This window comes from Lotus japonicus, chromosome 3 (genome assembly GCF_012489685.1).
Source record: "Lotus japonicus ecotype B-129 chromosome 3, LjGifu_v1.2".
Classification (NCBI taxonomy): domain Eukaryota; kingdom Viridiplantae; phylum Streptophyta; class Magnoliopsida; order Fabales; family Fabaceae; genus Lotus; species Lotus japonicus.
In genome coordinates, this window is record NC_080043.1 from 43501533 (window position 1) to 43529478 (window position 27946).

General features: G+C 42.5%; 2 protein-coding genes across 2 annotated transcripts; one reads left to right on the plus strand and one right to left on the minus strand.

Moving 5' to 3' along the window:
- Nucleotides 1-294: 294 nt before the first annotated feature.
- LOC130744198 (putative F-box protein At1g67390) lies at nucleotides 295-2855 on the plus strand. The gene is made up of 4 exons (XM_057596390.1): nucleotides 295-1230; nucleotides 1654-1794; nucleotides 1906-2260; nucleotides 2809-2855. Exons 1-4 carry the CDS (start codon nucleotides 295-297, stop codon nucleotides 2853-2855), a joined length of 1479 nt encoding a protein of 492 aa, XP_057452373.1.
- A 19601-nt stretch (nucleotides 2856-22456) lies between these two features.
- LOC130744199 (uncharacterized) lies at nucleotides 22457-24205 on the minus strand. The gene has a single exon (XM_057596391.1). The coding sequence runs from the start codon at nucleotides 24203-24205 to the stop codon at nucleotides 22457-22459; it is 1749 nt and encodes a 582-aa protein (XP_057452374.1).
- Between the last annotated feature and the right edge of the window lie 3741 nt (nucleotides 24206-27946).

Sequence of the window (27946 nt, forward strand, 5' to 3'; positions counted from 1 at the left end):
AATATTAAATAATATTAAAAATAGTAATTTAGAAATATATCAAAACAATAATTATTTGTAAGTATATTTATTGATATTAAAATGTTAAAGTAATGAGTAACTTTGAATGTATAAAATAGTAATTTACATTACTAAATATATTATTATTAAACATAAAATAATTATATATCTTTAAAATGTCAAACATTTGAATAAAGTTTTTTATTTATATTTGTACAAGACTACAAGCTGTTTCCACACAAGAAGTTCTTCCCACCAACAATCATATTTGTGGAGACCTAATTTTCGCTAACGATGAAAAGCCTAGCAACAAGAAAGGAAGTGAAACAAAGTGATAACATGATTAGCCAACTCCCAGATGAGATTTTGCACTGCATCCTCTCTTCCCTTTCATTCGACGAGGCTGTGAGAACCAGCATCCTCACCAAGAGATGGATACCCTTGTGGAGGCACACCTCAGGCCTCGACTTTGATGGGACTCGCATGATCAAGCCGTTAACCATGCTCCACAATCTAGACTACAACTGGTCCATGCTAAGAGCCGCTCGGGAGTACGGTGAAATCGTGAGGGATACCGTGCTGAACCGTCACCTCAACGGTGACTTGACCATGTGTTGCTTCAGGCACTTCCATAAGAGCCTTGAACCTGGAGAATTGGAAGCTTTGGTTCAGCTCGTGGTGAAGGTATACAAAAACTTGTGCTCTCTTTCCTTAGAATGTTGTTTTGACCCGAGAGCTTTGGTTCAACCTTTTGGATATATGAAACTTAATTTCACTCCTAGCATCTTTTCGAATCTGAGTTCGCTTGTGCTGAACAACTATGTGATGGAGAGGGCTACTACATCTGCATTTGAGGGTTGTGAGAAGTTGACGACCCTCAAAATGAAGAAAATGATCATGGAGGAGGGAGCTGTCAATGATGTTCTAGAAAAATGCTCCAGTTTGGAGAGATTTAGCTTAATAGAGTCAACCGGGTTCAAAAAACTTAGGATTTGTCATGCTGGTCTCAAGTTCTTGGAACTCAGGTGGTTGATCATGAGTGAGATAAATGTTTCGGTTGAGGATCTTCAGGAATTGGTGCTCGATTCTCTTGTTTGCCAAACAAAGGGTCTAAAAATTGATGTCGTGAACGTCATAACATTTCGTTCCTACTGCAGCTCAATTTCAAAGTGCTTAGAGGAAAGCTTTTTAAAAACCCAGGACATTCTTGAAAACTGCAGTGATCTTTTTGTAAGTTCTCTTTCATTTGAAATTGTGTTTGCCATTGAAATAATTGTTTTAAATTTTTATAACCTTTTTATCGTGAAATTTGTATACAAGTAAGGTAGATGTTCCCGCAATGTTATGCCTCTACATGATTCTAAAGTCAACCAATATACAAGTAAGGTAGATGTTCCCGCAGTGTTATGTCATAATCTTTAATGAACCCATGAAAAAATATGTTCTCACATTTGTGGTGACATCCAAAAACTTGATACTTCAATCACAATTGTGACTACATTAGATGATTTAAGGCGTAATATCTATTTCTAGATTTATATAATTGAAAAAATAATGATTATTTTGTCATCATAAAATTGTGATGTTTTATTACTAACTAGGGTTTCTCTTTTAGATAAAGTGTTATTGATTGTGATAATCTCTTCATTTTAGGTATCTCGAGCGAACAATATTTTTCGAAATCTATTATGTATGTCAATTGATTTAGATTTGAACAGCAAAAGAGAAGCTTTAGCACTTTCATTCGTACTCAAATCGTGCACCAAACTCCAATCTCTTGAAATTACTATACCGGTATGTGACTCATAACCTTGCTGCACTAGTGTTATAGCTTCCATTTGGTTATTTACTCATTAAGCTAAACATTGAGTAATGAAATTCTACCTTATTGATTGTATTTTATAGGTAGTGAAGGATTCATCTTCGACTGGTAATTATGATGATGGTGCTTTACCATTTCCCAAGTCAATTTTCTGGGAGAAACGACCAATAATGTATAACAATCATGATCACAAGTTAAAATATGTTACTGTAAGGGGGTTTACAGGCAAAGAACTAGAAGTGAATTTTCTTGAGCATTTGATTACTAGAGGCACCATGATGGAAAAGATTACTATAATATACAATTCCTTAGTAGTGGGAAAGGCAACTTATTTACAGTCACTGCGAAGAGCATCAATTTATCTCTCCATCATATTGAAGTCGCAGAGTAAGAATGCTTTAATTGATGTTGCTCAAGTAGTCCAGGACAAGCTATCAGGTCTGAAGAGAAATCACAATTTCAAACAAGTGATGATCAACATGAATGAATTAGAGAGTGAATTTTACCTGGCCCAAATAAATAAAAAGGGAGTCTTTCCTTATTGAGAATAAGATTCACATCATTTACTGTTATAGCATTCAATTTCAAATTTTCTAGAAATAAATATGGGAAAGAACGCATACATAAGTCAATATTTGTACTTTGTCATTATTGAAAGTAATATATAATGAAAAAAATTATCTTAAAGCCCAGCAAATGCAATATTTGTTTCTATTGTTAATGAGATGAACCTAATCTTACATGTGCATTTAAATTCATAGTTAAGGACAAACGACTATTTCATGTAGTTTGAAAGTACAGAAACATGTGGATATTGAACTATGATCTAAGGAAACAATTCAACAAGTTTGGTTTAATGCTGAAAGTTAATAAGTTCTATTGATCCATGTTTGGATTTGATCAGATATCCCAAGAAATCCAACTGAGTCAGGTGCAGTAGTTAAAAGTTGTTATTTGAACCTCTATATCTAAATTTCAACTTCTAGGAGCCACACCTTTTGGGGAGGCGTTTGACCTTCACCACATTGGTTAGAATGAGAGAACAATTTAGCACATGAGAAAAATAATATCTCAAAAAAATATGAAACGCTTGAATTTTTTTTGGTTACAAGAGGAAAAGTATATGAAACACTTGAATCTGGCTAGGTTGCCTTTATTAAAAATAAAAACATTTAAGTCAGTATAACCAAATTAGTAACTACTCATGGAAGATTGCATAGTTAATTGATGAGCTTTTAAAGAAGACTTTATTAAGCTTTGAAACTACGAACAATGTTGTTCTTTTGATCGGTGATTGGCTGCATTTTGCTTAAAACAATGTGCTTGTATGGTTGTGTAACATGGTGTTGTTAAACAACATTTTTTGTGTAACACCCCATTTTCCAATTAGTAGAATATATATTAATTTAATTATTATTAGGTTATACAGTGATTTGAATAAATAGGTGATTTTACTATATAATAAGATGATTATGAGATTTTATTATATAATAAGGTAATTAAGTGATTTTATTAGATAATTAGGTGATTATGTGATATATGGAGTGATTAAATTATTTAAATTGTATATGCGTGATATATGTTATTATCATTTAAATCTTATGTGATATAGTATAAGATTTAGATAAATAAGGGTTTTAGGTTTTAAGTGAGTAGTTGGGAGTGGGGCCCATTGTAAGACTATTTAAGGGTTAGGAGTGAATTAGAAAGGGAGAAATCAGAATTTGAGAATTGGAGAAGTTAGCAGAGCAGAAGAAAAGAAGCGTGAAAGAGAGAAGGGGAGAAAAGAGAAGAAAAACCTAGACTTTGATCTTCAAGAGGTAAGGGTTTGGATTCATGTTCTATGGATTAGTATGATAGTGGGTAATGATAGTAAGCATGATTTAGGAACCCTAGGTTGCATAAATTCCCAAATTGAAATAGTTAGGGTTTGATTTCAAGATAAATTTTGGGGGTAGAAGATAGGCGCCCATGATGCGCGGGTTGCACGCGGGGAATTTACGAGCTCTTGAACCCTATTTCGTGCTGTTTTAATGACTGAATTTGAAAAAGTAGTCTTCATAAAAGTTGTATCCCTTTCTGTTATAAAACCTTTGCCGCTGGTTTCACGTCATTCTGACGTTTTTAGCTCTAGTTATATGCGTTTTAGTGAGGATAGATTTTTCACGAGTTGTCTCGTTTCTCACGAACTGCTGTTAGTGTTAGATTTTTCCTGACTTTTGTACTTCGAATTTCGATTTCAAAATTTACAGGGATTTACAAAACGTGTATAGGAAACCATGATAAAAATATTGGAGTTTTATGAGTGAATTTGAGGTATTTAAAAATTCGCCTAAGTTGCTGTACAATTTATAACCGTTTTGAATAAAATTAGTCATTTTAGGTGCAAAAGTTGTTTTCGAAAAATGATGTGGTGCGCGCGCGTGGTGATGCGCAAAGTGCGGTGGCGCGTGGCCAAGGCGAGGGTTGCGCGCGAGGTAGGTGGCACATGTAGGTAGTGGTGCGTGCGGTAGCGCGCGCATGAGGGGGTGGCGCAGGAAGATGGCGAGTTTTTTGGGGGGGGGGGGAATTAGGAAGAATCCAGTTTTTGTATAATAGTTATAGAATCTGTTATATATGAATTATATTTAATTTACATATGTTTAATAGTTCATTATATGATGTTATTTCTGAATTGATGTTATTTTTGAGATGCTAAGTTGTTGTGATTGCAAGTTGTATAATTGATAACATGTAATATGTATTTTGTGCAACTGGTGATGAGGTGATGAATATGCTAAACTAATTAGGACTTGGAGATGGTCTGAATATGCATATGTTAGTTGAGTTTTGCACAATACACATGTCAAGAGACAATGTTTGCTAGTTCTCGTGGAGGCTATTGACTTGTCCCAAAACTGGAGTGGTTTTGAAGTCTAGAGCGAGGGCTTTATTGGTGGTTATCTGTCTGGAGTGGACGTGGTGATACCGCTAAGGATAACAGCTTTGGTACCAAAGGCATTTGCACGGGTCTCACTTGAGTCGTATTTGTTATTGTAAAATTGCTATGTTAGGCCTTAGAGAGTTGTTGATGCTAATTAATGATAATTGTGATATTTTTGGAGCGATTTGATGTTGTGGTAATTGGAGACAATTATATTTATTTTACTTGAGCTGTTAATTACGGAGTATTGTCATATCTGTAAAGTAGATTGATTATATTAAATTACATAATTTATTATTTGTTAGTGAAGTGTGAAGAATTTATGTGAAACATAGATAAACTTTTACATTATTTATTATTATGCTTATCCATATGATATGAGTTCTCACCCTTTTATTGGAATGATGTTCTATGCGACGTCGCTCAGGTACCGAGGATAGTGGAACTTCTCGCGATGGTTAGTTGGAGGAGCTAGTCTTTCATTTATGGTTTAGTTAGGGGAGTCATGCTCTGTTATGTAACACGGGGAAACGTTTAGTATTTTACCTGGATGTTAGGAGATATTTTGTGAACTCTCTTTATTTATTCTTGGAATATGTTTCATTTTGGAGTTGAAAAATAAATCTGCTGTGCTATGCATAAGATGTTATGACACTAAAGTTGGAAATTTATATATTTATTTTGAGCATGACAGGTGTTTTGATTTATGGTTTTGGAGAATAAGTGTGACACCCTCTGTGTTATGCATTTTACTCTGATTTAAGCTATAATATTTATGCGGGGTTTAGAGGGTGTTACATTTTGTCTGATGTGCGACCAAATGTTCCAGCCTTTGGAGCATGTTCTGTCCAAGAACATAGAGATAAGGTATTGTACCTAGAGTGAGAGGATTGCGATGTGAGAATCTTAGAGAGAAATGACGTAACCGCTTAGAGAGAGAATGTAATTGAATTTCAAGCTTTCATTTCTCAAATGAGCCAAGAGTCCCCTTTACAATTGGTAATCGCCCCATATTTATAGGCTTGGGGTTGGGCCTTGTGCCCCTAACCGCCCTTAGTGGGCCAGCTGGGCCTCTTAGGGGAGGCCCAAACTCCCTGCCTCACTCACTGCCCTGGGACAAGCGCCCATGGGCAAGGGCCTCTGGGTCTCGCCCAGTCCACAAGACACCGAGCTCGAAGCATGAGGGCTAAGAGTGTCTTAATATTGAGGCGTAAAATATGAGAAAAACTAACTAATGCCAAAGCTTAGTGATTAAGAATGATTGCCAACATGACATAGTAAGTAAAGCTAAGGCTAATTTTTGACTCCCTTCACGAGTCCCTCCGAGTCCACAGGTAGGCTTGTGGAGGTGGTGCTTGGTCCTCTAGCCTAGTCCCAGTTGTGACCGCCGTGAATCATGGTTGCCTGACGCGTGTAGGCCACTTGTAACGCACCGAAGAAGTGCGAAGGTCAGAGAATCTGCAGAATCCCAACCGCTGCCCTCGAAACGTCCCTTCAAATCATAATAAAACCTGCTAATTTGAATTTCAAACCAATCGGCTTCAGCCGTTGTAACTCCCATTTAATGCGCCGCTCTCATTCCCCAAAATTCATGTTACTTTTCAAAAGTAATCATTTCCTTTTGTCATTATGGGACACGATCTCCCACAATCCTCCACACGCGGCTACGATCCCAACTGTTACTCCTCTTAACCTCTTCATTCCCTTTTACCCCATCATTCGCCACTTTTGGAATCCTCGTATCCTGCAAAAGAGCTAACAACTTAGCACCCCTTCCCATCCTCGTTCTTACTTTGCTTTTAGCGAAAATGACTTCCCAACGCCGTTCTAAGAAATCCTCCCGTTCTCAGAGCACCGCCCCTGCATCTCTGTCCCCAGTTGCCCTTCCCCCTCCCGGAGGACTTCCCCTTGGCGACGAGGACATCGAAGCCTTTTGGCGTGCAATGTCCTCAAGGCAGGTTTCTACTTGCCCATGATGAGGAAAGATTGCGCGAAATCTGTGAAGAAGTACGAAAAATGTCAGATGTTTGCCGACTTGCCCAAAGCCCCACCAGAGCAATTAGCTATGATCAGCGCACCATGGCCTTTTGCCATGTGGGGAGTCGACCTGGTGGGACCCTTTTCGACCGTCAGATCACAGATGAAGTTCATCCTTGTAGCGGTGGATTACTTCACAAAGTGGGTAGAAGCCGAACGCCTTGCGAGCATCACCGCGGGAAAGATCGTAAGTTTCTACTGAAAAAGGATCATGTGCCGGTTTGGGGTCCCGAGGGCGATCGTCTCGGACAATGGGACAAAGTTTGCAAGCAGACAAGCTAGGGAGTTCTGCGAGGAAATGGGCATACAACGGAGATTTTCTTAGGTGGAACACCCTCAGACCAATGGCCAAGCGGAGTCAGCAAATAAAGTGATCTTGCGAGTTTTAAAGCGTCGACTCTCTAAGGAAAAGGGAGTCTGGCTGGACGAGCTCCCGGTTATGATTTGGTCCTACAACACGATGCCGCACTCAACCACAAAGAAAACTCCTTTCAGGATGACCTACGGGGTGGACACCATGCTGCCTGTGGAAATAGACAACAACTCTTGGCGGACAGCATTGTTGTTCCTTTGTTTGGTTGTCTGCATTTTAGCTAAGTATGTGTGTGTCAACTTGTCGGACCCGATGTTGTAACATCTTGCCTGCGACATCTGTCCTGGAATATCTGCTGTTAGTTTATTATTTGGTAATCTGTAAAGCTTCGTATACAAGTTAGGTTTTGCTGGAAGCTTTTGTGCACCGTCAAGGAATATTCTGGGGTGTATTTAAACCCCAGGGTCCCTCGCCCAGGTGCGCCAGCTCAGGGCGACAAGCGGACCAAGGACTTGGGCCTCCACCCAGAGGCCCAACCGGCCCATTAGGAAGGGTTAAAGGCGCCAGGCCCAACTCCACATCTATAAATAGGGGATGAATATCAATTGTAAAGGGCTCTTAGCTCATTTGAGAAATAACAAGATTGAAATTCAGTTACTTTCTCTCTCTAAAGCGGTTACGCTCTCATTCTCTCTAGGAATCTCACATCACGTTCCTTACACTCTAGGTACTATACCTCATCTCAATGTTCTTGGATAGAACATTTGGCGTCGTCTGTGGGGAACGGTAGATTTCGATTCCCGGACTACGTGGATTTTCTGTGTGATTTTCTTCGATTTCTAGATTTTTCGATCGATGGAGACACGTCGTCGACGACGCGACAATGATTAGGCGCGGCGACACGGTTCACCTCCGCGTCGCGTGAGAGGCAGGCCGCGACGCGAGCAGGTTCACCGTGAAGAAACCGATCAGTTAAATCCTCCGCCACCACCTCCACCTCCACCTTTTCCTTCTCCAACGCCTCCACTACCTTCTCCGCCAACTTCACCGGAGCAGCAGAGGTCACCGGTGCATTCCCCCGGAGCTTCGGAAGAGGAGATTCCGACACCTCAAGCACCGATCTCCGGACAAGATTGGAGGCGCTTGGTCCATAGCATCGATGATATACGGCAGTGAAATAATTACTTACATGAACAATTTGAATATTATCGTTACGAGCAACAGGATGAAGGGGAGCTCGAAGCGGAAGCCATGGCTGAATTTGAACCGTTCTCGGCGGCAGTGAGAGAGGTGGCTATCCCGGATAACATGAAGAATATTGTCCTTGAGACGTATAGCGTGAAAGCTGATCCCAAGGAGCATTTGCTATACTTTAACATAAAAATGGTAATTAGTGCTGCTTCCAACACAGTAAAGTGTAGGATGTTTCCAGCTACGTTCAAAGGCACGGCCATGGCGTGGTTCACAACTCTACCCCGAGGATCGATCACGAATTTTTGTGATTTCTCATCAAATTTCCTCGTCCAGTTTTCCGCCAGTAAAACCAAGCAAGTGACAATTGAAGACATGTACAATGTCCGCCAGTCCGAGGGTGAGACTCTGAAGTAGTACGTGAAACGATTCAGCGCGGCGTCCGTCAAGATTGAGGAATCAGAGGCCGCATGCTTGTGCGCGTGCCTTCAAGAACGGGTTGCAGCCAGGGAAGCTGAATAGCACATTGAGCCGTAAGCCAGCTCGATACATGGCAGAGATCCGCGCGCGAGCGAACACCTACTTTTTGGACGAGGAGGATGATGCTTTCAAGCGAAGGCGCGCGAAAAAGGAGAAGGATGGCGAACAGAGGGATGCATCGCCAGAAGGAAAACAGAGTAAGGAGAGAGGGGAGGGCAGCAAGAGGCGAGACAGGAAGGTGAGGACAGGGGAAAAGGCTGTGAAGGAGCCATTGTACCCTAAGAGGGAAAATTTTGAGCACCGCAGACCGTGGCATCAGGCTGACTCTCGTTGGCGAGAGGAGTCAGGAAAGAGTCTAAATGCACATTTGACGGAACTACTTCGTGAGGTAATGGCGACCCACACAGTTGAGGAAGGCGAGAAGGAGACCAACCCGCCTCGAGCGGCGTTGGATAAAACAAAGTGGTGCGAGTATCACCGCTCAGCAGGCCATGACACGGGGGATTGCTTTACACTGAAAAACGAAATTGAGAGACTCATTCAGGCGGGGCGATCGCAGATGAATGACCGCAGCAATCGGTGGAATGGAGAACGGTAGCAGGGAAGCCGGTACAAAGGGGGCCGCCAGCAGGATGACCGCAGGAGGGACGACTGCCGTCGTACGCCAACCACTGACAAAAAGGAAACACTGGCGGCAAGGAAGAAGGGGGCGAAAGAAACCTGTAATAAGGATTTTGAGCCGCCAGTTGGAACAATAAACACAATCGTGGGTGGCTTTGGTGGAGGTGGAGACACGACCTCGGCGAGATGAAGGCACGGAAGAGCAGTGACATCAGTGCAACAGTATGAGACCCAATTTGGTTTCCAGCATCCAGATATCGTGATATCATCCACATATTTCGAGGGGATCAAAACGCTGATGATCAGGATCAACAGTTTCAATGTGCGGCGAGTTCTCTTAGACCAGGGGAGCTCTGCCGACATTATCTACGGCGATGCATTTGATCAGTAGGGACTGACGGACAAAGATTTGTTGCCCTACACAGGAACGTTGGTAGGCTTCTCGGGCGAGCAAGTCTGGGTACGCGGATATATAGATTTGGACACAATTTTTGGTGTCGACGAAAACGCCAAGCTCCTCCGCGTAAGGTATCTTGTGTTGCAGGTCGTAGCGTCATACAACGCCATCATTGGAAGGAACACGCTCAATCGCCTCTGCGCGGTGATTTCAACAGCTCACCTGGCAGTGAAATACTCGCTAATGTGTGGAAGAGTGGGAAAGATTGTGGTTGATCAGAGGAGGGCGAGAGAATGTTATAACAACTGTCTCAGTCTGTATGGAAAAAAAAGGGAGCTAGCGAGGGACACATATGTCATGAGGTTGAGGTCATCCAAGGTAATCAAGACAGACAGGGGAGATTGGAGCAGATGATTGACAGCGGGATAGCAAGGTCAGGGAGCAGCCAAGGACAGGTTAGGATAGAAGGCAGGATGGACAGGGATGGACAGTTCACGGACGCTCATGCAGAAGAGCGTTGGGCAGTTCTGATCGCGGATATAGAGGCGTATAAATTCAGCAGAGGGGTGCTGGCGATCGAGCCTAGGCTGACGGTCAGCCAAGAGAGGCGCCAGGAGAAGCTAGTAGAGGACAATTTCGACCTGTTTAGCTGGAGTCCAAAGGACCCAACGCTTTGGGGATTGCCAATGTTTAGGAAGCTGAATCTCCTGAATACAGGGCGAGATGAACAAAAGAGAAAATGGGTGGCAATTCAGGGAATGGATTAGCGAATCATCCAGCAAGGCGACGATGGGAAAAGCGGTAACGGGGCGTGCGAACGGTCTAAGGACAAGCAGAAGGTGAGGAGAGGGAACCCCGTGAGTCGCCGCCCAGGTAAAGGAAAAAGAGAGGCAAGATATTGGAAGTCGGTGGGTTCGGTAGCTTTCAAGCCACCGAGCGCGACAAGCAAAAAGGCAAGATAGGAGAAGTCCCTCATTACCATGAGGCGGGCCGGGAAAGAAACCAACCCTGCAATAACAATGAGTGGGTGGCGAGCACGTCGGGCTCAAAAGAGGAGGTGATGGGAGTGATAGTTTGACCTGAGGGGCTGGAAGCGGAAGCATGTAGGAAGCAGGAGCGAGGACGCAGCAAAGGAACCAAAAAATTAGGACCAAAAATAAAGATGCACTCTTTTTCTCCGACACGGGAGTTTTTTTACGAGGCATCCCTCGATGTAAAATCTTTCACAAATCAAATACAAAAGGATATTCTCATGCAATACTCCTAGCTCGACTATAATACGACGGTCGCCCGGTGGGAAAAATTCCCTGAAGGTGGCGATCCCAACACGACCTTGATGTCTGGGGATCGCTCCGGAAAAGTCCAGCGCGAACGGCTGCTACCCAGATAGCAACTCAACTAACATGTCACATTCGCCCAGTGGGAAAAATTCCCTGAAGGTGGCAATCCCAACACGACCTTGATGTCTGGGGATTGCTCCGGAAAGTCCGGCGCGAATCGCTGACCTCTCGTTGGCGATGTGTGCGGATAAGCTCCTTATCTCAGGATAAGATGCTTATCCCAAAAGTCTCCCCGAAATATGGGCAAACGAGACCTCTCCGAAATATGGGCGAGAATAAAACTAGGCATAAGTCTGGGTAAACCTATATGGCCATTGGGTCCCTAGCAACTGTAAGTCCTTGCCGGGATAAAACCGGCAAGGCCACACCTGCTCTTACGGGAAATATCGGTGTGAAGAAAAGCCTCAGTCCCAGACTCAGCAAAAGTCCTAGTTTCCACCGGCACACATTCAAAATCGCTACACGGGCACAAAATACAAAGCTTAAAGGCACAGGGGCGAACACAAAAAAATGGATAAGTGAAATCGCGACAAACTTCCATTAAATAACATGGAGCAATGTTAATTACAAAAGGTAAGAGAAAATCAATACAAAATACTCAAACTGCATTAACGTTTTCTGTTTCCCTTGCGTTTTCAGCAGCCGCAAAATACTCAGGAGTGAAGCCTGATGGGTCATCAGGGCCGACTAATCCGTGGGGGTTAACCTTCTTGAAGGCTCCCATTCTGCCGAGGTTGATTCCTTCATAAAGATACTGGACTTGGGCCTTGGCGATGAAAAAACCACGGCCGCGCTCTTCCACAGCCTCAGCAGCAGCCCTGGCCACTAACCTTGCTCGGAGAGTTCTGATCTCGGGGTCCGCACGGTTTTCTGCATCAACAACAGCTTTGGCCTTTGTCTCTAGTTGAGACCTCACCTCGGCGAGAGACTCGTTTGTCGATCCCAACTCACTGCGTAGGAACGCGATTTCCTTGTCCTTAACAATGCAGGCGGCCGTACTCGCGACGATTGCCTCGTTCTTCGCCTCCAACTCCTTCTGCAGATCATCCCACTCGTCCTTTAAGTCCTCCATTCTCTCTTCGCAGGCGGATAAGTAGGTCTCGCGACCGTTCATCTCGATTCCCAAATTGTTCAGCTTTGTAGTCTAGGCCACCAGCTGAGTCAGCAACCTGTCACGCTCCCCATACGCCTCCAGTGTGGCGAGACGATAACTCTCAGCCTTCTGGCGGAGCTCTTCAACTTCAGCGGCTGAGGCTGAATCCTGGGATAACTTGGCGAAGAGACACCCCGCGCGCAAAAGGCTCGAAAGGGCTTCTTGTGCCATACCATCAAGGTCAGGATTTTCAGCTCCTTTAATATTACCGAAGAAAGGATCAGTCAGCATAAAGTCGACAGGAGTGGGTTGCTTGTTTAAAGGAGAGATTTCCTTCTCGTTAGCGTTCAGATCCCCGACGGCGGGGGAAGAAGAGCGAGGGGAAGGTGAGGCGGCGGGAGCCTGATCCTCATCACTACGACCCACCGTGTGGACCGGGGAGGCCCTGGATGAGCTTGTCCCAGCTTGATGGGATGGATGGTCAGAATGGAGGATTGTTTGAGGGAAATCAGAGGCAGCGCCCTCAGGAACACTTTGACCAACAAGAGTCTCCTTGGGAGGGGGTGAGGGTCTTGCCTCACCCTCCTTGGGAAGGGGCGAGGGTCTCGCCTCGCCCTTGGAGTTAGGCCCATCCTCGCCCACCATGCCTTGGCGAGGAGCAGATGTTTCACCGGTCTTGGCGGCCTTGGCTCTCTTGACCTTTTTCTTTTTCTTTTTCAGATTTTGGGGCGAGGGAATCACGACCCCCGACTTTCCATCTGAGCCAGGGTCGCCCCCTTTGGATTTTTGGGATTTTCTTGTGGGGCAAGGTTGAGCAGCGTCATCAGTAGGCCTCGGGGCCAGCTCGTCAATCTCCAGCGGAGGGACGGTGTCTGGCACAAACTCGCTAGACCCAAGAGCAGCAACATTTGGGGTTGTCCTGACCGTTTCAGAAGGAGCGGCATCGATCGAAGATCCAAGCGTGGGATTAACCGAGGTGGATCCTCTAGTCCGCTTCTTTGAAGGGAAAGCGGTGGTCTCGGCATCGACATCTGCGGCAGCGTGTTTCCTCTTGATTCCATTAGTGTTAAAAACGGGAGGGAACTCAAACACTTTAGCAGCAAGGGCGTGCTTTAGTGCGGCTTCAATAAAGTTCATTCCTCCTAGGAATGAGTGGAGGGTGTTTTTGTGAGCGGCTTCAAGCAACTGTGAGCAATCGAGGATGGGGAGCCCAGCGAAAAAGCCGAGAATGACTTTATCGTCATCACTCAGTGATGCATCTGACGGCAACGGAACGTCGCGAGGGCTCTTGGTCCAGTAGAACGGGAACACAGCAGTCCCGTCCCAAAGGGTGAAAGCTTCAGGGTAAGTAGGATGCACGATTATGCGGAAGTACCGGCGCCCAGGTCCCTTCTTGACGTTGCTCTTGTAGGGGAAGAGGCGTTGTCGGCCCGTACGAGACTTCAAAGAGATCCACCCGGGGGTCGGGGTCTTCAAAGATTTTGGCTCGACGGTGTAGAAGTAGAAGAAGTGGGCAGTCTTCGCTTCAAGACCAACGACGTTGCAAAGAATCTCGAAACACCGAATGAAGGCCCAAGCGTTCTGACGAAGCTTACTTGGAACCACGTTAATTTCCCTCATCACTTGGCGAAGGAAGGGGGAGAAGGTTAGTTTGATCCCTAGGTCGAGGAAAAAGTACTCGTAGACGTAGAATAAGTGGGTTTTTCCACGCCTTGTTCAACAGTGCGCGATGTTGCCAGGGCCGGCAGATGCTTATGCATCGCCCGGTGACGAGAACATCTTCAAGAGACTTCTCGTGGCAAAGCGCACCTGCCTGGTGGGCTGTCTCAGTAACGGACTCGTCAGAGGACTGCTCAGAGGGTTGACAGATGGCTCCTTGAGTGGGTGTTTTGTTCGTGGACTGGGGCAGAGTGGCGAAAACCCGGTGCCAGAAGGCATCGATTTCCCTTTCAATAAGGGGAGGTCCTTCGGGGGGAGGAGGGTTAACCAAGGGAGGAGATGCGGGAGCGGCGCTGCAGGACCGGGAGGATCCTTTGGTACGGCGTTGGGAAGTCATTTCTGCTAAAGGGAAGAATAAGGATGAAAAGGGGGAAAGGGCGCAAGGTTGTCAACTTTAGGAGATTGTAAGGATTCCAGAAGTGGAGAATGAGGGGGTGAGGGAGAATTTAAAGGGTGGATGAGCAGCGGTTTGGAAATCGTACCCCATCATGGCAAAGGTGGAATGATTACTCAAGGGAGTGTGGCGTGGATTTTGGGAAACAGGGGCAACACATTAAATGAAAAGTTACAATGGCTGAAGCTTATTGGTTCGAATTACAATTGGCAGGTTTTACTATGATTTGAAGAGACGTTTCAAAGATAGCAGTTGAGATTCCGTAGATTTGCTGACCTTTGCACCACTCTGGGGCGCTACGCGCGGCACAGGCTCAACACACGTCAAAATATCACGATTCAGAGCACGTGCGTAACTGTGACAAGGCAAGCAAACCAAGCGTCATCGCCACAAGTCCACTTGTGGACTTGATTCGCCAGGGGAACATAGCAAGAAGTTCAAGATGTTAATTTTTGAAGTTTTAATTACTGAGCCATGTTGGCCATTGTTCTCCGTTATTAGACTCTAAGTTTTAGCATTAATTAGTTTCTCATGACCATCGCCTTAGTCTTTCTGCTTAATGACACACTTAGCTCTCATGCTTCGAGCTCGGTGTCTTGTGGACTTGTGGTTTGGGCAAGACCCCAGGGTCCCTCGCCCAGGTGCGCCAGCTCAGGGCGACGAGCGGACCAAGGACTTGGGCCTCCACCCAGAGGCCCAACCGGCCCATTAGGAAGGGTTAAAGGCGCCAGGCCCAACTCCACATCTATAAATAGGGGATGTTTACCAATTGTAAAGGGCTCTTAGCTCATTTGAGAAATAACAAGATTGAAATTCAGTTACTTTCTCTCTCTAAAGCGGTTACGCTCTCATTATCTCTAGGAATCTCACATCACGTTCCTTACACTCTAGGTACTATACCTCATCTCAATATTTTTGGATAGAACATTGAAGATAGATATGGAAGTTGAAATCTGCTTAATTGTTGATTGGCCGAAGATCTTTTGCAGATTTTTTACTTGGTTGGTTTTCTGTTAACAACTTCCTGATTTGTGTATGGACCGTGTGAACTTTCAAGCCCAACAAAGACAAGGCCTGGAAGACTATATATGAAGACTCAAGACCTAGACTCCGTGGTGGAACATATGATTATATTAGGGTTTTCATCGAGTTTTATAATTGTGTAGATTTCAAAAAATCTACACACAGAACTATTATGGTTTTATTGAAGATTTTAACAAGTATTTAAATGAATAATTTTTATTAAATGTTATTAAAATATAAGGCCTGACACTACAAGAAAATAAAAAGACAATTAGATGATTTTTCGTGGAAGGGAAATTAATGGAGGAGTTTAATTTTCCAATACTTATAATATTTATCTTAATTTTCCAATTGTAATACTAATATTCATTGATATTTAGACTTAATTCCACTTTTAATTCCTGACCATCACGATTATGCGGTTTCTTTTTTAAAAGTGATTAGGAAAATTTGTAGCATATCCATGTCCATTGTCATAGCACCACCCTTCGCAACTGCCACCATCGTTGCAATCATTGCCAATGTCATTGCCACAACCACCACCCTACAACACTACCATTACCACTACCACCACTACAGTTGTCGCACTACCACAACCAAATTACCTCTTACAATTGCTTCCACTACCACAACCACCACCTACCTCCACCATTCTATCACGACCACTACTGCCACAACCACCACCCTCACCACCATCGCCATCACTTCCCTTCACCACTCACAACTTCCTGTGTCTTTTACTGTTTTTCTGTTGTTTATCCTGCTGCATTATTTGTTGAATTGATCATATTGTTATATAAGATGTCATAGACATCTGGTAGGAACATCCGTGTTACTCTTGCCAGAATTTCAATTGGCATCAGAGTAGGCATCCCCTGTTCTACTGTTGGGTGAGATCTAGGGAGATAATTCTGGTAGGATGGATAATAGCAAGGAAGGAGGATCAGTTCATAGGCCACCAATCTTGGATAGTACTAACTATGACTATTGGAAAACACATATGGTAGCATTTTTGAGATCCATTGACAGCAAAACATGGAAATCTATTGTCAAGGGGTGGAAACATCCTGTGAAAAATGACAAAGAGGGAACTTCAACCACTAAATTGAGGCCTGAAGAAGAATGGACCAAAGAGGAAGATGATGAAGCTTTGGAAAACTCAAAAGCACTGAATGCCATCTTCAACAGAGTGGGCAAGAACATGTTCCGATTAATCAATACCTTTACTGTGGCTAAGGATGCCTGGGAAATCCTCAGAGTAGCTCATGAAGGTACTACAAGAGTAAGAGTGTCAAGACTGCAACTACTCACCACTCAGTTTGAGAATATGAAGATGAAGGATAATGAAACTGTGTCAGAATTTCACATAAGGGTGCGCGACATGGCAAATGCATCATTTGCTCTTGGAAAACAAATGTCTGAGGAAAAGCTTGTCAGAAAAATTCTCAGATCTTTACCCAAGAAATTTGATATGAAGGTGACAGCTATAGAGGAAGCTCAGGACATTGGCAGCATAAAAGTAGACGAATTAATTGGCTCATTACAAACCTTCGAGATGTCTGTGAATGAAAGGTCAGTCAAGAAGAGCAAAAGTATAGCTTTTGAATCAAATACTAAAGATGATGATACAAGTGAGAAATAGTCTGATGAAAATCTGTCATAAGCAATAGCTATGCTTAGGAGAAAATTCAACAAAGTGATAAGTGAAATTCTAGTTCCCTTAGAACAATGTCGTACGCGATGTCAGGACAATCGATTATGACAACAATCACACAGTATCAGTAAAAGTTAAACACAAAAGTAACAAGACACAAGAATTGGTAACCCAGTTTAGTGAAACTTCACCTACGTCTGGTGGGCTAGGCCCAAAGAAAGGAAATCCACTATCTCAAGATTCAGGAACTACAGACACACATGAACACAACCAGTTCATTGTTCTTTTCCTAATCTACCCAGTGTATTTCTACTTAGTATCTCAACCTAAGTATGAGAGTCTCTCACACTTTCTCTCAATCACTGCCACAGTGATTGGTGAAAACAAATAACAAAAGTGTTTGAACAATCAAACTCAACACAGAACAGAAACTTGCTTTATAGAATCAAGGAGCAAGAACAGTTCACAAATAACAAGAACAACGCACAACTCACAATCCTAAAACACTTGATCTTCAATCTTAGCTCTAGTGTCTTCACGTTTTAGGTCTTTGTTCTATTTATACTTCAGCAGAGGCGGCACTAGGGTTAGTTGGGCTGAAGAACAGAATTGATCCACACAACTTCAAACGCAATCTTCCAAGATATGATTTGCGTAACAACCGAGTATAAGATAGAAACAAATCTTCAATCATAGATTTGTTTCAACAATAAACAACCCGCAAAGAACTCCCTTTAATCAGTTACTTGAACCTCAAGTAACAACAACCAAATCTTTAATAGATAACATAAGTGTAACACCCCGATTTCGGTGGCGTCACTTTAGTAACCAAAAGTAAACTATTGCGGAAAAACGTGAATATTTTTTTTCGATCGATAATATAAACAAGACTGAAATAAAGATAACGCAATTGCGAAGACAACAGAACTAATATACATTATAAATCACAGCCCCCGCTGTAAGTACCCAACCTCGTCACGAGTAAACCTCCAGTGACGGAAAAGAGAAAGTGTAGCGTCCGTAGGCAATATATACAAACCAAAGAAAAGGTAAGTGTTCGCAACACAAAACCTCAAAATGAGAATAAGTCAGCCCAGATGGCCTAAAACAAGACCTCCTAAGTCCAACCAACTCTCTGTGATTCCCGTAAAGAAACCACACAAAAAGCTATCGGCGGGAAACTACCCTGTTCCCAAAGAAAACAAATGGTGTTCAGAGCTAAGACTCTACTCCTACACTAATCCCATCTCGAGGAGCTCACACTAACACTCAATCCTCCATGCTAGCATGATCGTCGTCCGAATTCGAAATCCAGAACGACCTAGTCTATGTACACCATCCGTCCTCCTCTCGCGACCGCGATGCGCTCCTGTTCCAGCGTCTCAACCCTAATTCCCCCCGAAGGGTGAACCGTCGTGAACCAGCCCGCCAAAGACATCTGACAAAGGGCGTTTGTCCGCCAAAGCACACACAGAAGACGCGAGGGTCAACTCCAAAGAATTATATAAATAATACCACCAATAGATACCGATAAAAGATTAGCCACTTAGGCTTATAACTAGGGATAACATCCTAGGGTTGCATATTCCACAATGAATATAAACGACAGTAAATCACAGTTAACATGCCTCAAATAGAATTAACAAGTATCAAACACACTCATCAACTAAGTCAGTATGCATGTTGCATGAAATGATATGCAGGTTAACCCAGTCAACCAATATGCAATCCGGAACGGATGGACATCAAATGGATCAGCCCTAACACCAGCCACGGTGGGACCATTTCGGCCCGCGTGCCTTTTACACCACACAAAGGTAGTCAGATCAGCATAAAACCCGAAGGCCTGCCATTCGGTCTGCTACTAAGAGTCACCTAGCAGCGCTCTTACGCGGAAATCCCGGTCTTATAACCATTTTGGAATCCGCCGTGGTCCGGTATCTCGCCGTGTTTAAACCACTTAATGAGTGCATGCAATGCAGTGATTAGCCAAACAACGTCTCCGACCTCACTCGACACGTCGCCACGTGTTCTAACTAAATTAATGTCTCTAAAAGCTTACCCTAAGGTAAAAGTCGATTCTGCGACAAAATACAATAATCATAAAATGAGTGCAACCACTCACGATAACTCTTCGAGTCATCAATGCTCTCACGAAGTCTCCCGCTTCAGTGGAGTCTCACACATTCACAAAGTCTCACGCTTCAGTGAAGTTTTATGCTTTCACAAGGTCTCACGCCTCAGTGAATTTACACACTTGCACGAAGTCTCACGCTTCAGTGAAGATTCACGCTCTCACAAGGTCTCACGCCTCAGTGGAGTTCCATGCTTTTCACAAGGTCTCACGCCTCAGTGAAGATTCACGCTTTCACAAGGTCTCACGCCTCAGTGAAGCTCCATGCTGTTCACGAGGTCTCACGCCTCAGTGAAGATCCATGCTTTCCACAAGGTCTCACGCCTCAGTGGAGTATCCCGCATTCACAAGGTCTCACGCCTCAGTGAAGCTTCTCGGCTCATCCCTTGGATGGCTAAACAAACTGCTCAACGAGCAAAGAGTATCAACCTACTCAAAACCTCTTAACATTCTCAACACTTAGGATCCGACGACACTTCTCGCTTTCCAAAACTAAGATTTGACTTCCAAGCCTTCCTTTCGAGATTGTTATCCTTACTTAAAGATTTAGAGGTTGTTTAATGTCTTATGAGTTTTCCTTATAAAATAGATTTCATTTTGTCTTATCGCAAATCTTATAAATTTTCAAAATCTCCAAATCCCAAATCATTTCCAGAGAATGTCTCGATCCACTAAACAAAAAAAGGCCCGAACCTCGTTCGTCCTATCAAGCTTCCTCAAAACTCTCAAAATAAAATCGGCATGACCTGCCCGCTATTCTCACGATTCAGAATCTCAGATTTCATAGCAGCAGCATAATTAACTCATCACAGTCAACAACATGTCATATATCAATACATCTCATCATAAACACTTAGCACTTAGCATATAAAGCATGCACCACACATCCTAGATTACCCACATAGCACATAGCATGTAAGTCAATCTCAAAAACATTCAGTAGATGAATCATCTACATTGTCAGCCGAAGCCTCAGAAAACATTTTCCAATCACACACAATCCAGTGCATAAACAGTAAACAATGTCGAAAACATCGACCCTAAGCATTAACTAGAGATTCAGTGAGAAGCCCTCACCTGTAAATTCTCCAGGACGATCTCCTAACACTTGTTCACAATCAAAGGCTTGCTCCTCTGGGAATTCCTCAAAATCACCTTTAGAGCAAAACCACAGAAATACTATCAGAATCTATCGAAAACTAAGCTATCGATACTTACTAAGGTTACTCGAAAGAATCTATACTCTAAGGTACGATAATCTAGCGCGAAAGACAAGTTTTCGGAAAAGGAAATTTTCCTCCTCCCCCTTAATAGGTTCGGCCACTTTAGGTAATTAGGGGACTCGATTTTTCTTCGATCAAACTTGGTTCCTATGCTATCATTAGCCGTAACTAAGGGTATTCTGAACTCGGAAAAATTATCGGATCAAAAACTGTCGCAGGGGTATTTTGGTCATGATTTTTAACTTAGAAATTTCAAAACTGAAATCCCAAAAACCAAATTTTGCAGGGACGTCACCAACGACGTTTATGACAACTAATCCTACTAGCACTAAGCTAAGGCGATAGTTTTCAGCCTAAAGGTTGAAGCTTTACTCCAAAAACTCCAAATATGGGTATTTAAGGCTAAAATTGATTCCGGCGGAATTCCGGCGACATAACGGAAAATCTAACCCGGCAGAAGTGATCTTGGGCACATAAGGAAGAGGTTTAGAATTAGAAATGAAATATTCAGGATAGTTTTGGAAAAACCCATAAACTATCAGCTCAGAAAAGTCTACAGAAAAGCTATGGAAAAAGCGATCAGAGGTAAGGATTAGCGACTATACCTCGAAACCTTGAAGCAGCAACTGATTGATCGACGATCAAGCAAGAATTGAATAAAAGCTCTTCTTGCTCTTCCTTCTATGGAGCTCGCGGCCTTGGAGAGAAAATGGAGGAGTTTTTGCAATTTTTCTCACCTTTCTTGCTATATATAGAGGTTGGCAATTCGCGGGAAAATGAAAGTTTCGCGAATCTGATTTTTCCGGCGTCATTCTCCGTGAATTAATAGATATGTTTTGGCGAAAGAATTCCAAAACTAAAAAGATGTCTCCTTGTATTTTTGGCAACTAATGCATAGTCGGTGTAAAACTATTTTACCCGATAAGTTGCTTTTTGCATCGAATGTCGGAATAGAAAATTTCCTTCGGAAGAAAGATTGAAATCATCAAGAGAAATGGGTGTACGCGTGTGGAATATTCATTTGAAGCTCTGAATAGAAAAAGTCTTCATTGTCGAGAAATTCTAGGGTTTTGAAATACCAGGGTTTCGGTTTCGGCAAACTTCCGATGATTGGAATCGGACGTTCGTAGATTCTAGAGTTTCGCCTCGAAACGATTGTGATATATGGAAAAAGAGAAGTTCTAACATTTCTTTGAAGATTTTTGGAATTAACTTCCATCGTGCCTAAAAGTGAAAACTAGCTATATTATAGGGTTTCTGACCTAGGTTTAAACATATAACGATCGTGTTATAATTTAAATCGACTTCAATACGATCCTCAGCCTTTTCCTGAACTTTCTCCTTCATACATTTATTTCATTAAATAAACTTTTGTCCAGGTTTTCCCTTCACGATACATCAAGCCTAATCGTAAATGGAAATCTCTTCCGCTTATTCTAAGCTTAAAAACTTGGGTCTTACAATAAGGGACCCACAACGCGTGCCAGCCAGTGAATGAATGTCCTGGCTTTACAGAATCAGATGTCAGGACATCTGCTTCGACATCAGGTTGTTTTTAGCAAAATGCATGACAACAAAAGGAACAACAATCTCCCCCTTTGTCAAATTTTGCCTAAAAACAACTTCATAACCAGAGAGGGAAAAAACACACAGAATCAGCAGTGGAACAGAACAAAAACAGCACTCACCCTCAAAATAATGCTTCTTCATATGCAGACATAGAGGAACTCCAACTCAAATGAAGCATCCAACAGAACACATATAAACTGCTTGAAGTACATAAATCATAACCATAGCAGCACATAATTATTAACTTCCAAGTTAGACAAGCACACCAGCAGAACTTGAACAAACATAACATTGTCACACTGTCTTGACATAAACCTGCTAAATAATAGAAACCAGAAGCAGAAACAGAAAACAAAACACAGTCTTCAACATGAATCTTCTAACTAATGTTTTCAACATGAATCTTCTAACTAATGTCTTCAACATGGATCTGCTAACTACTCCCCCTTTTTAGCATAAATTTGGCAAAGGTTGTAAGTGACATAAAGCCAACTGACAAACAAAAGAGGACTAAAACTACAATTTAAGCTTCAGATGAAGACTCCTCTTCCTCAGATCCTTCCTCCTCTACAGCATCACTTCTAGACTCACCCTCGTGACCTGCCTCCTCTTTAAGCTTAGCAATCAAAGTATCCACCTTCAGCTTCCTCTCAGTAGCAACCTTGATAGACACCTGCAGCTCCTTTGAAAGATCCTCCAGTTCAGCAATAACACTCTGAGTTCCAGAAGCAGACATTGAAACAGGAATTGATGTCCTGCGAGATGGCATATCAATGTCCAGGACATGGGGATCCAGGAACAAGCGATGATCCAAAGTGATGGGGGTACCCTTAGGAAAAGCCACATCATCCATTCTGAGTATATCAGGATGCTGCTTCAGGATGATAGCAGTCAGGAGTGAAGGAAAAGAAATAGGCAGCTTTACAGCACAAGTTTCTGCATGTTTCAAAGTTTGAGCAAACACCAAAGAGCCAAAATCAAAAGGCACCTCAGTCCCAATTCTGTAGATCAGTTTGGCTAAAATTGCAGAGACAGCAGAGGTATGATGAGAAGGGATCCAATTCACCACTCCTATCCTGTTCAGAATAGCATACTTCACACTCAATAACCCTGTAGATAAAAGCTTCTTAGCAGGCCACTTCTTCACTTGTCCAGTAGTGAGTTCCTTGGCAACCTTGTCCAAAGACAATTCTTCCTCAACAAACTCCACATCACTTCTTCCAAGGGCTTGGTTGATCACAGCAGGAGAAAAAGTTACACATTTCCCTCGCACATAAACTTTCCTGAATTCAACACTTCCAGGAATGCCAACATCATCTGTCAAATTAACTAGGAACTCTTTCACTAGCTTCTCATAACATTTTCCAATATCCATGACTGTCTTCCTTAGACCAGCCCGGTCAATGAGAGCAACAATCATCTTACACTCAAGCACATCCTTGCCAATCTCCCTTTCTTTTGCAATCCGGCGGTTGCAAACATATTTCCACTTGAGAACATTTTCAGCAGCATGAAAGGAAACATTATCAATAGGGAAAGAAGGAACATCTGAAGGAATTCGCTTACCAGAGAATTTCTTCTTTTCAGAAGTCCGAATGTCCTGAACATCGACTTCAACATCAGACTCAGATTCCCAATCAATCCTTGGAATTTTCTTCTTCTCAGCAGTTTTCTTTACCTTCTTGTGTGAGGAATCCACAACCTTTTGTTTACCTTTGCTCTTCACATCCATAGTGGATTTGGCCTTCTTTTGTGAACCAGAGGGGGTGTCTTCAACAAGAACCCTTCTTCTCTTCTTCATCCTGGCAGCAACACTTGCTAGAGGAACATCATCTGAGTCATCAGCATCTGAAATTTCATGAACAGATGGAGGAGATTTGGTAGACTCCTCAGAAGAGACCTCCTCGTGGGCTTCATTCTCTGGTTCTGAGTTCTTGGACTCAGAGGATGAATCCAGAGATGGTGAATTCTCCTTATCAGGCACATTGGATACAGGAACTTCAGTTTGAGGAGCAGAAGCCTCAACATCTGCCTCTTCATCCGCAGAGGAAATTTCATGAGAAACATCCTCAAACACAGGTGAGTCACGAGTGCCCTGAGATCTCGTACTCGACTTGTAGCGCTTTCTGGTAGGAGTTCTTGAATTCTTTCTTGCATAATCCTTCTTGGATTGAGCGGAGGATTGCGCATTCGATCCCATAACCTTGACTCCAGAAGATGTCTTCTCAATCTTGCCTTTAATGGAGTCTTGCTTTCCTGAGACTTGAGACATGGTGAAATATGGTAGAGTATGCAGATTCAGAGGATCAAAGAAAAATTGAGAGCAAAGATGAATCAGAATTACACAATTAAAAAACTCAATCAGTTGTAAGATAGAAACATGGCCGTTGGTGATGATTATATAGCAGTTGAGTGGATGAGAAACAATCATGATGATGATGTCATAACGGCAGTTATTGGTAGTTACAAGAGAACTAGCCGTTAGAGCAAAGTAATGCGGTAATTGCTATGCTTCTTGAAAGAGGAAAATCCCAAGATTTCCTCTCAATTTCTCAAATGTGATAGCATCAAGTGGTTTGGTAAATATATCCGCCAATTGCTCTTCAGTAGGAACATGTTCTATAGTGATAATTTTATCTTCAACCAAGTCTCTAATGAAGTGGTGTCTGATATCAATGTGCTTGGTCCTGCTATGTTGAATAGGATTTTTGGAAATATTAATAGCACTAAGATTGTCACAGTATAGTGTCATAACATCCTGCTCGACTTCATACTCCTTCAGCATTTGTTTCATCCACATGAGTTGAGTGCAGCTACTCCCAGCAGCAATATATTCAGCTTCAGCAGTTGACAAGGAGACACAATTTTGCTTCTTGCTGAACCAAGAGATCAAGTTGTTCCCTAAGTAGAAACAACCTCCAGATGTGTTTTTCCTATCATCAGCACTTCCTGCCCAATCTGCATCACAATAACCAACAAGAGTAGGATTCGTATCGTGTGTATAGAGAATACCATAATCACATGTACCATTAACGTATTTGATTATTCTCTTCACTTGCAAGAGATGACTAGTCTTTGGAGCAGCTTGATATCTAGCACAAGCACCTACAATAAAGGTGATGTCTGGCCTGCTAGCAGTAAGATACAGAAGACTACCAATCATGCTCCTATATAAGCTTTGATCAACATCTTCTCCATGTTCATCCTTAGATAACTTGATATGTGTAGCAGCAGGAGTTCTTTTGTGACCTGCCTTTTCTAGTCCAAACTTCTTAACAATACTCCTAACATACTTGCTTTGTGAAATGAACAGAGAATCTTCCATTTGCTTAACCTGAAGACCCAAGAAATAATTCAACTCACCTACCAAACTCATTTCAAATTCAGATTTCATTTGTTGAACGAAAAACGAAATGCTCCACCATCGTGTTCGACATTCCTCCAAATACTATATCATCTACATATATCTGTGCTATCATGAGCTTGCCTTTGTCATTCTTTACAAACAGGGTCTTGTCTATTCCTCCCTTGCAATAGCCATTGCTGACAAGAAATTCAGTGAGTCTTTCATACCATGCTCTTGGAGCCTGTTTCAATCCATACAGGGCCTTCTTCAGCTTGTACACATGGTCTGGATGATGAGGATCTATGAATCCTTTGGGTTGTTCAACATATACTTCTTCACTCAAGTACCCAGTCAGAAAAGCACTATTTACATCCATTTGATAGAGTCTAAACTTTAACAAACAAGCAACTCCCAGTAATAGCCTTATAGATTCCAGTCTAGCCATTGGAGCAAAAGTTTCATCAAAATCCACTCCTTCTATCTGAGTATAGCCTTGAGCAACCAATCTCGCTTTGTTTCTAGTGACCACTCCATTCTCATCTGACTTGTTCTTGAAAATCCATTTAGTACCAATAATGTTCACTCCTTCAGGACGTGAGATGAGGTCCCAAATTTCATTCCTTCTGAACTGATCAAGCTCTTCCTGCATTGCATTTATCCAGTATTCATCAGTTAGTGCTTCCTTGACATTTTTGGGTTCTATTTTAGAGATGAAACAACCATGAGCAATGAAACTTTTAGATCTGGTAGTTACTCCTTCCTTAGGATCACCAATAATATTTTCTTGAGGGTGATTCTTCTGAATTCTGATGGATGGGGCTTTGTTTGACTCAATCATTTTTCCTTCTTGTTCATCTGCACTAGTCACAGACTCATTGTCGAGGTCAATCGTTGGGACATCGGCTGGGACATCAGCATCATCATCTTCACTTGCAGTTGTCTCAGACATTTTGCTTGGTACATCATCTATAATAACATTGACAGATTCCATCATAACCTTTGTACGAGAGTTATACACCCTATATGCTTTACTGTTTGTTGAGTATCCCATAAAGATGCCTTCATCACTCTTGGGATCAAGCTTCCTTCTTGGTTCACGATCAGCCAGAATATAACATTTACTCCCAAAAATATGAAAATGTTTCACAGTAGGCTTCCTTCCTTTCTAGATTTCATACTGAGTGGATGAAGTTCCTGCTCTAATCGTTACTCTGTTGTGGACATAGCATGCAGTACTCATTGCTTCAGCCCAAAATTTCTTTGGAATCTTTCTTGCATGAAGCATCACCCTGGTGGATTCTTGAAGAGTTCTATTTTTCCTTTCCACAATACCATTCTGCTGAGGAGTGATGGGAGCAGAAAACTCATGACTTAATCTGAGCCGCAGAAATCAGAGAATTTTGAGTTCTCAAACTCTCTTCCATGATCACTTCTGATTCTTACTACAGTACTGCTTTTCTCAGTTTGAAGCTTCAGGCAAAGCCTCATGAAAATCTCAAATGTCTCTGATTTTTCTTTCATGAAATCAATCCAAGTGTACCTGGAAAAATCATCAACATACACAAAAACATATTGTTTACCTCCCAAACTTTCAACTTGCATGGGTCCCATTAGATCCGTGTGTAGCAGTTCAAGGACCTTTGTCGTGGTTGGATGTTGGAGCTTTGCATGGGACATCTTGGTTTGCTTTCCAATTTTGCACTCTCCACATATTCTTCTCTCACCAATTTTTAACTTTGGTAAACCACGAATAGCTTCTTTAGAAATGATCTTCTGCATGCTCTTAAGATTGATATGACCCAATCTCTGGTGCCATAGATTCAGCTCATCAACTTTTGATATCAAGCATCTAAAGACTTGTGCCTTCTCGGGTGGGACCCACATGTAGCAGTTGTCTTTGGATCTGATTCCTTGCATCATTACTTTATGATCATTTGTTGTTACAACACATACTGCCTTACTGAATAACACATCAAGACCTTGATCACAGAGTTGACTTATGCTGATAAGATTGGCAGTCAGTCCTTTAACAAGCAACACATCATCCAAATCTGGGGATCCAGGATTTACCAGTTTTCCTATTCCCTTGATCTTTCCTTTTGCTCCATCTCCAAAGGTGACAAAATTGCTGGCGTATGCTTTGATATTTTCAAGATATTCCTTGTTTCCAGTCATATGTCTTGAACAACCACTGTCAAAGTACCAGTCTTCACATGATGATGCTCTAAAAGATGTGTGAGCTATGAGGCATGTCACTTGGTCTTTGGGTTTCCAAGTCTTCTTGATCAGTTTCTCCTTTGAATCCTTCAACACATTCTGTCTCTGAGGATAGCCATAGAGTTTGAAACAATATGGCTTTATGTGGCCATTTCTTCCACAGTAGTGGCATCTCCAAGGGTTAGACTTATCATTTTTCAGCTGAGAACCCCTATGTTGAGGCACATGTTGAGACATCGGGTTGGACAACTGATAGTTGATGGAATTATTGAATTCATATTTCATTTTAGCACCAACAAATTTCTTTGGCTGCTTTTTATTTTCTTTGTTGGAAGTATTGTAATTGAAGCCAGTTCCTTTCACGCTCCTCCCTTGTTTGCTTGTTTCCTTTAGAATCTCATCCAGCATGTCAGATCCACTATTCAGCATACGCACAGATTTATGAGTAGC

What these genes read in the sequence shown, in the direction of transcription:
- LOC130744199 (XM_057596391.1), bottom strand. Translation starts at nt 24,205, where the DNA reads ATGTCTCAAGTCTCAGGAAAGCAAGACTCCATTAAAGGCAAGATTGAG.
- LOC130744198 (XM_057596390.1), top strand. Translation starts at nt 295, where the DNA reads ATGAAAAGCCTAGCAACAAGAAAGGAAGTGAAACAAAGTGATAACATG. An exon ending in CTCTTGAAATTACTATACCG is followed by an intron (nt 1,795 to 1,905) that starts GTATGTGACTCA and finishes TGTATTTTATAG; the next exon opens with GTAGTGAAGGATTCATCTTC. An exon ending in AGTCCAGGACAAGCTATCAG is followed by an intron (nt 2,261 to 2,808) that starts GTCTGAAGAGAA and finishes TTCAACTTCTAG; the next exon opens with GAGCCACACCTTTTGGGGAG.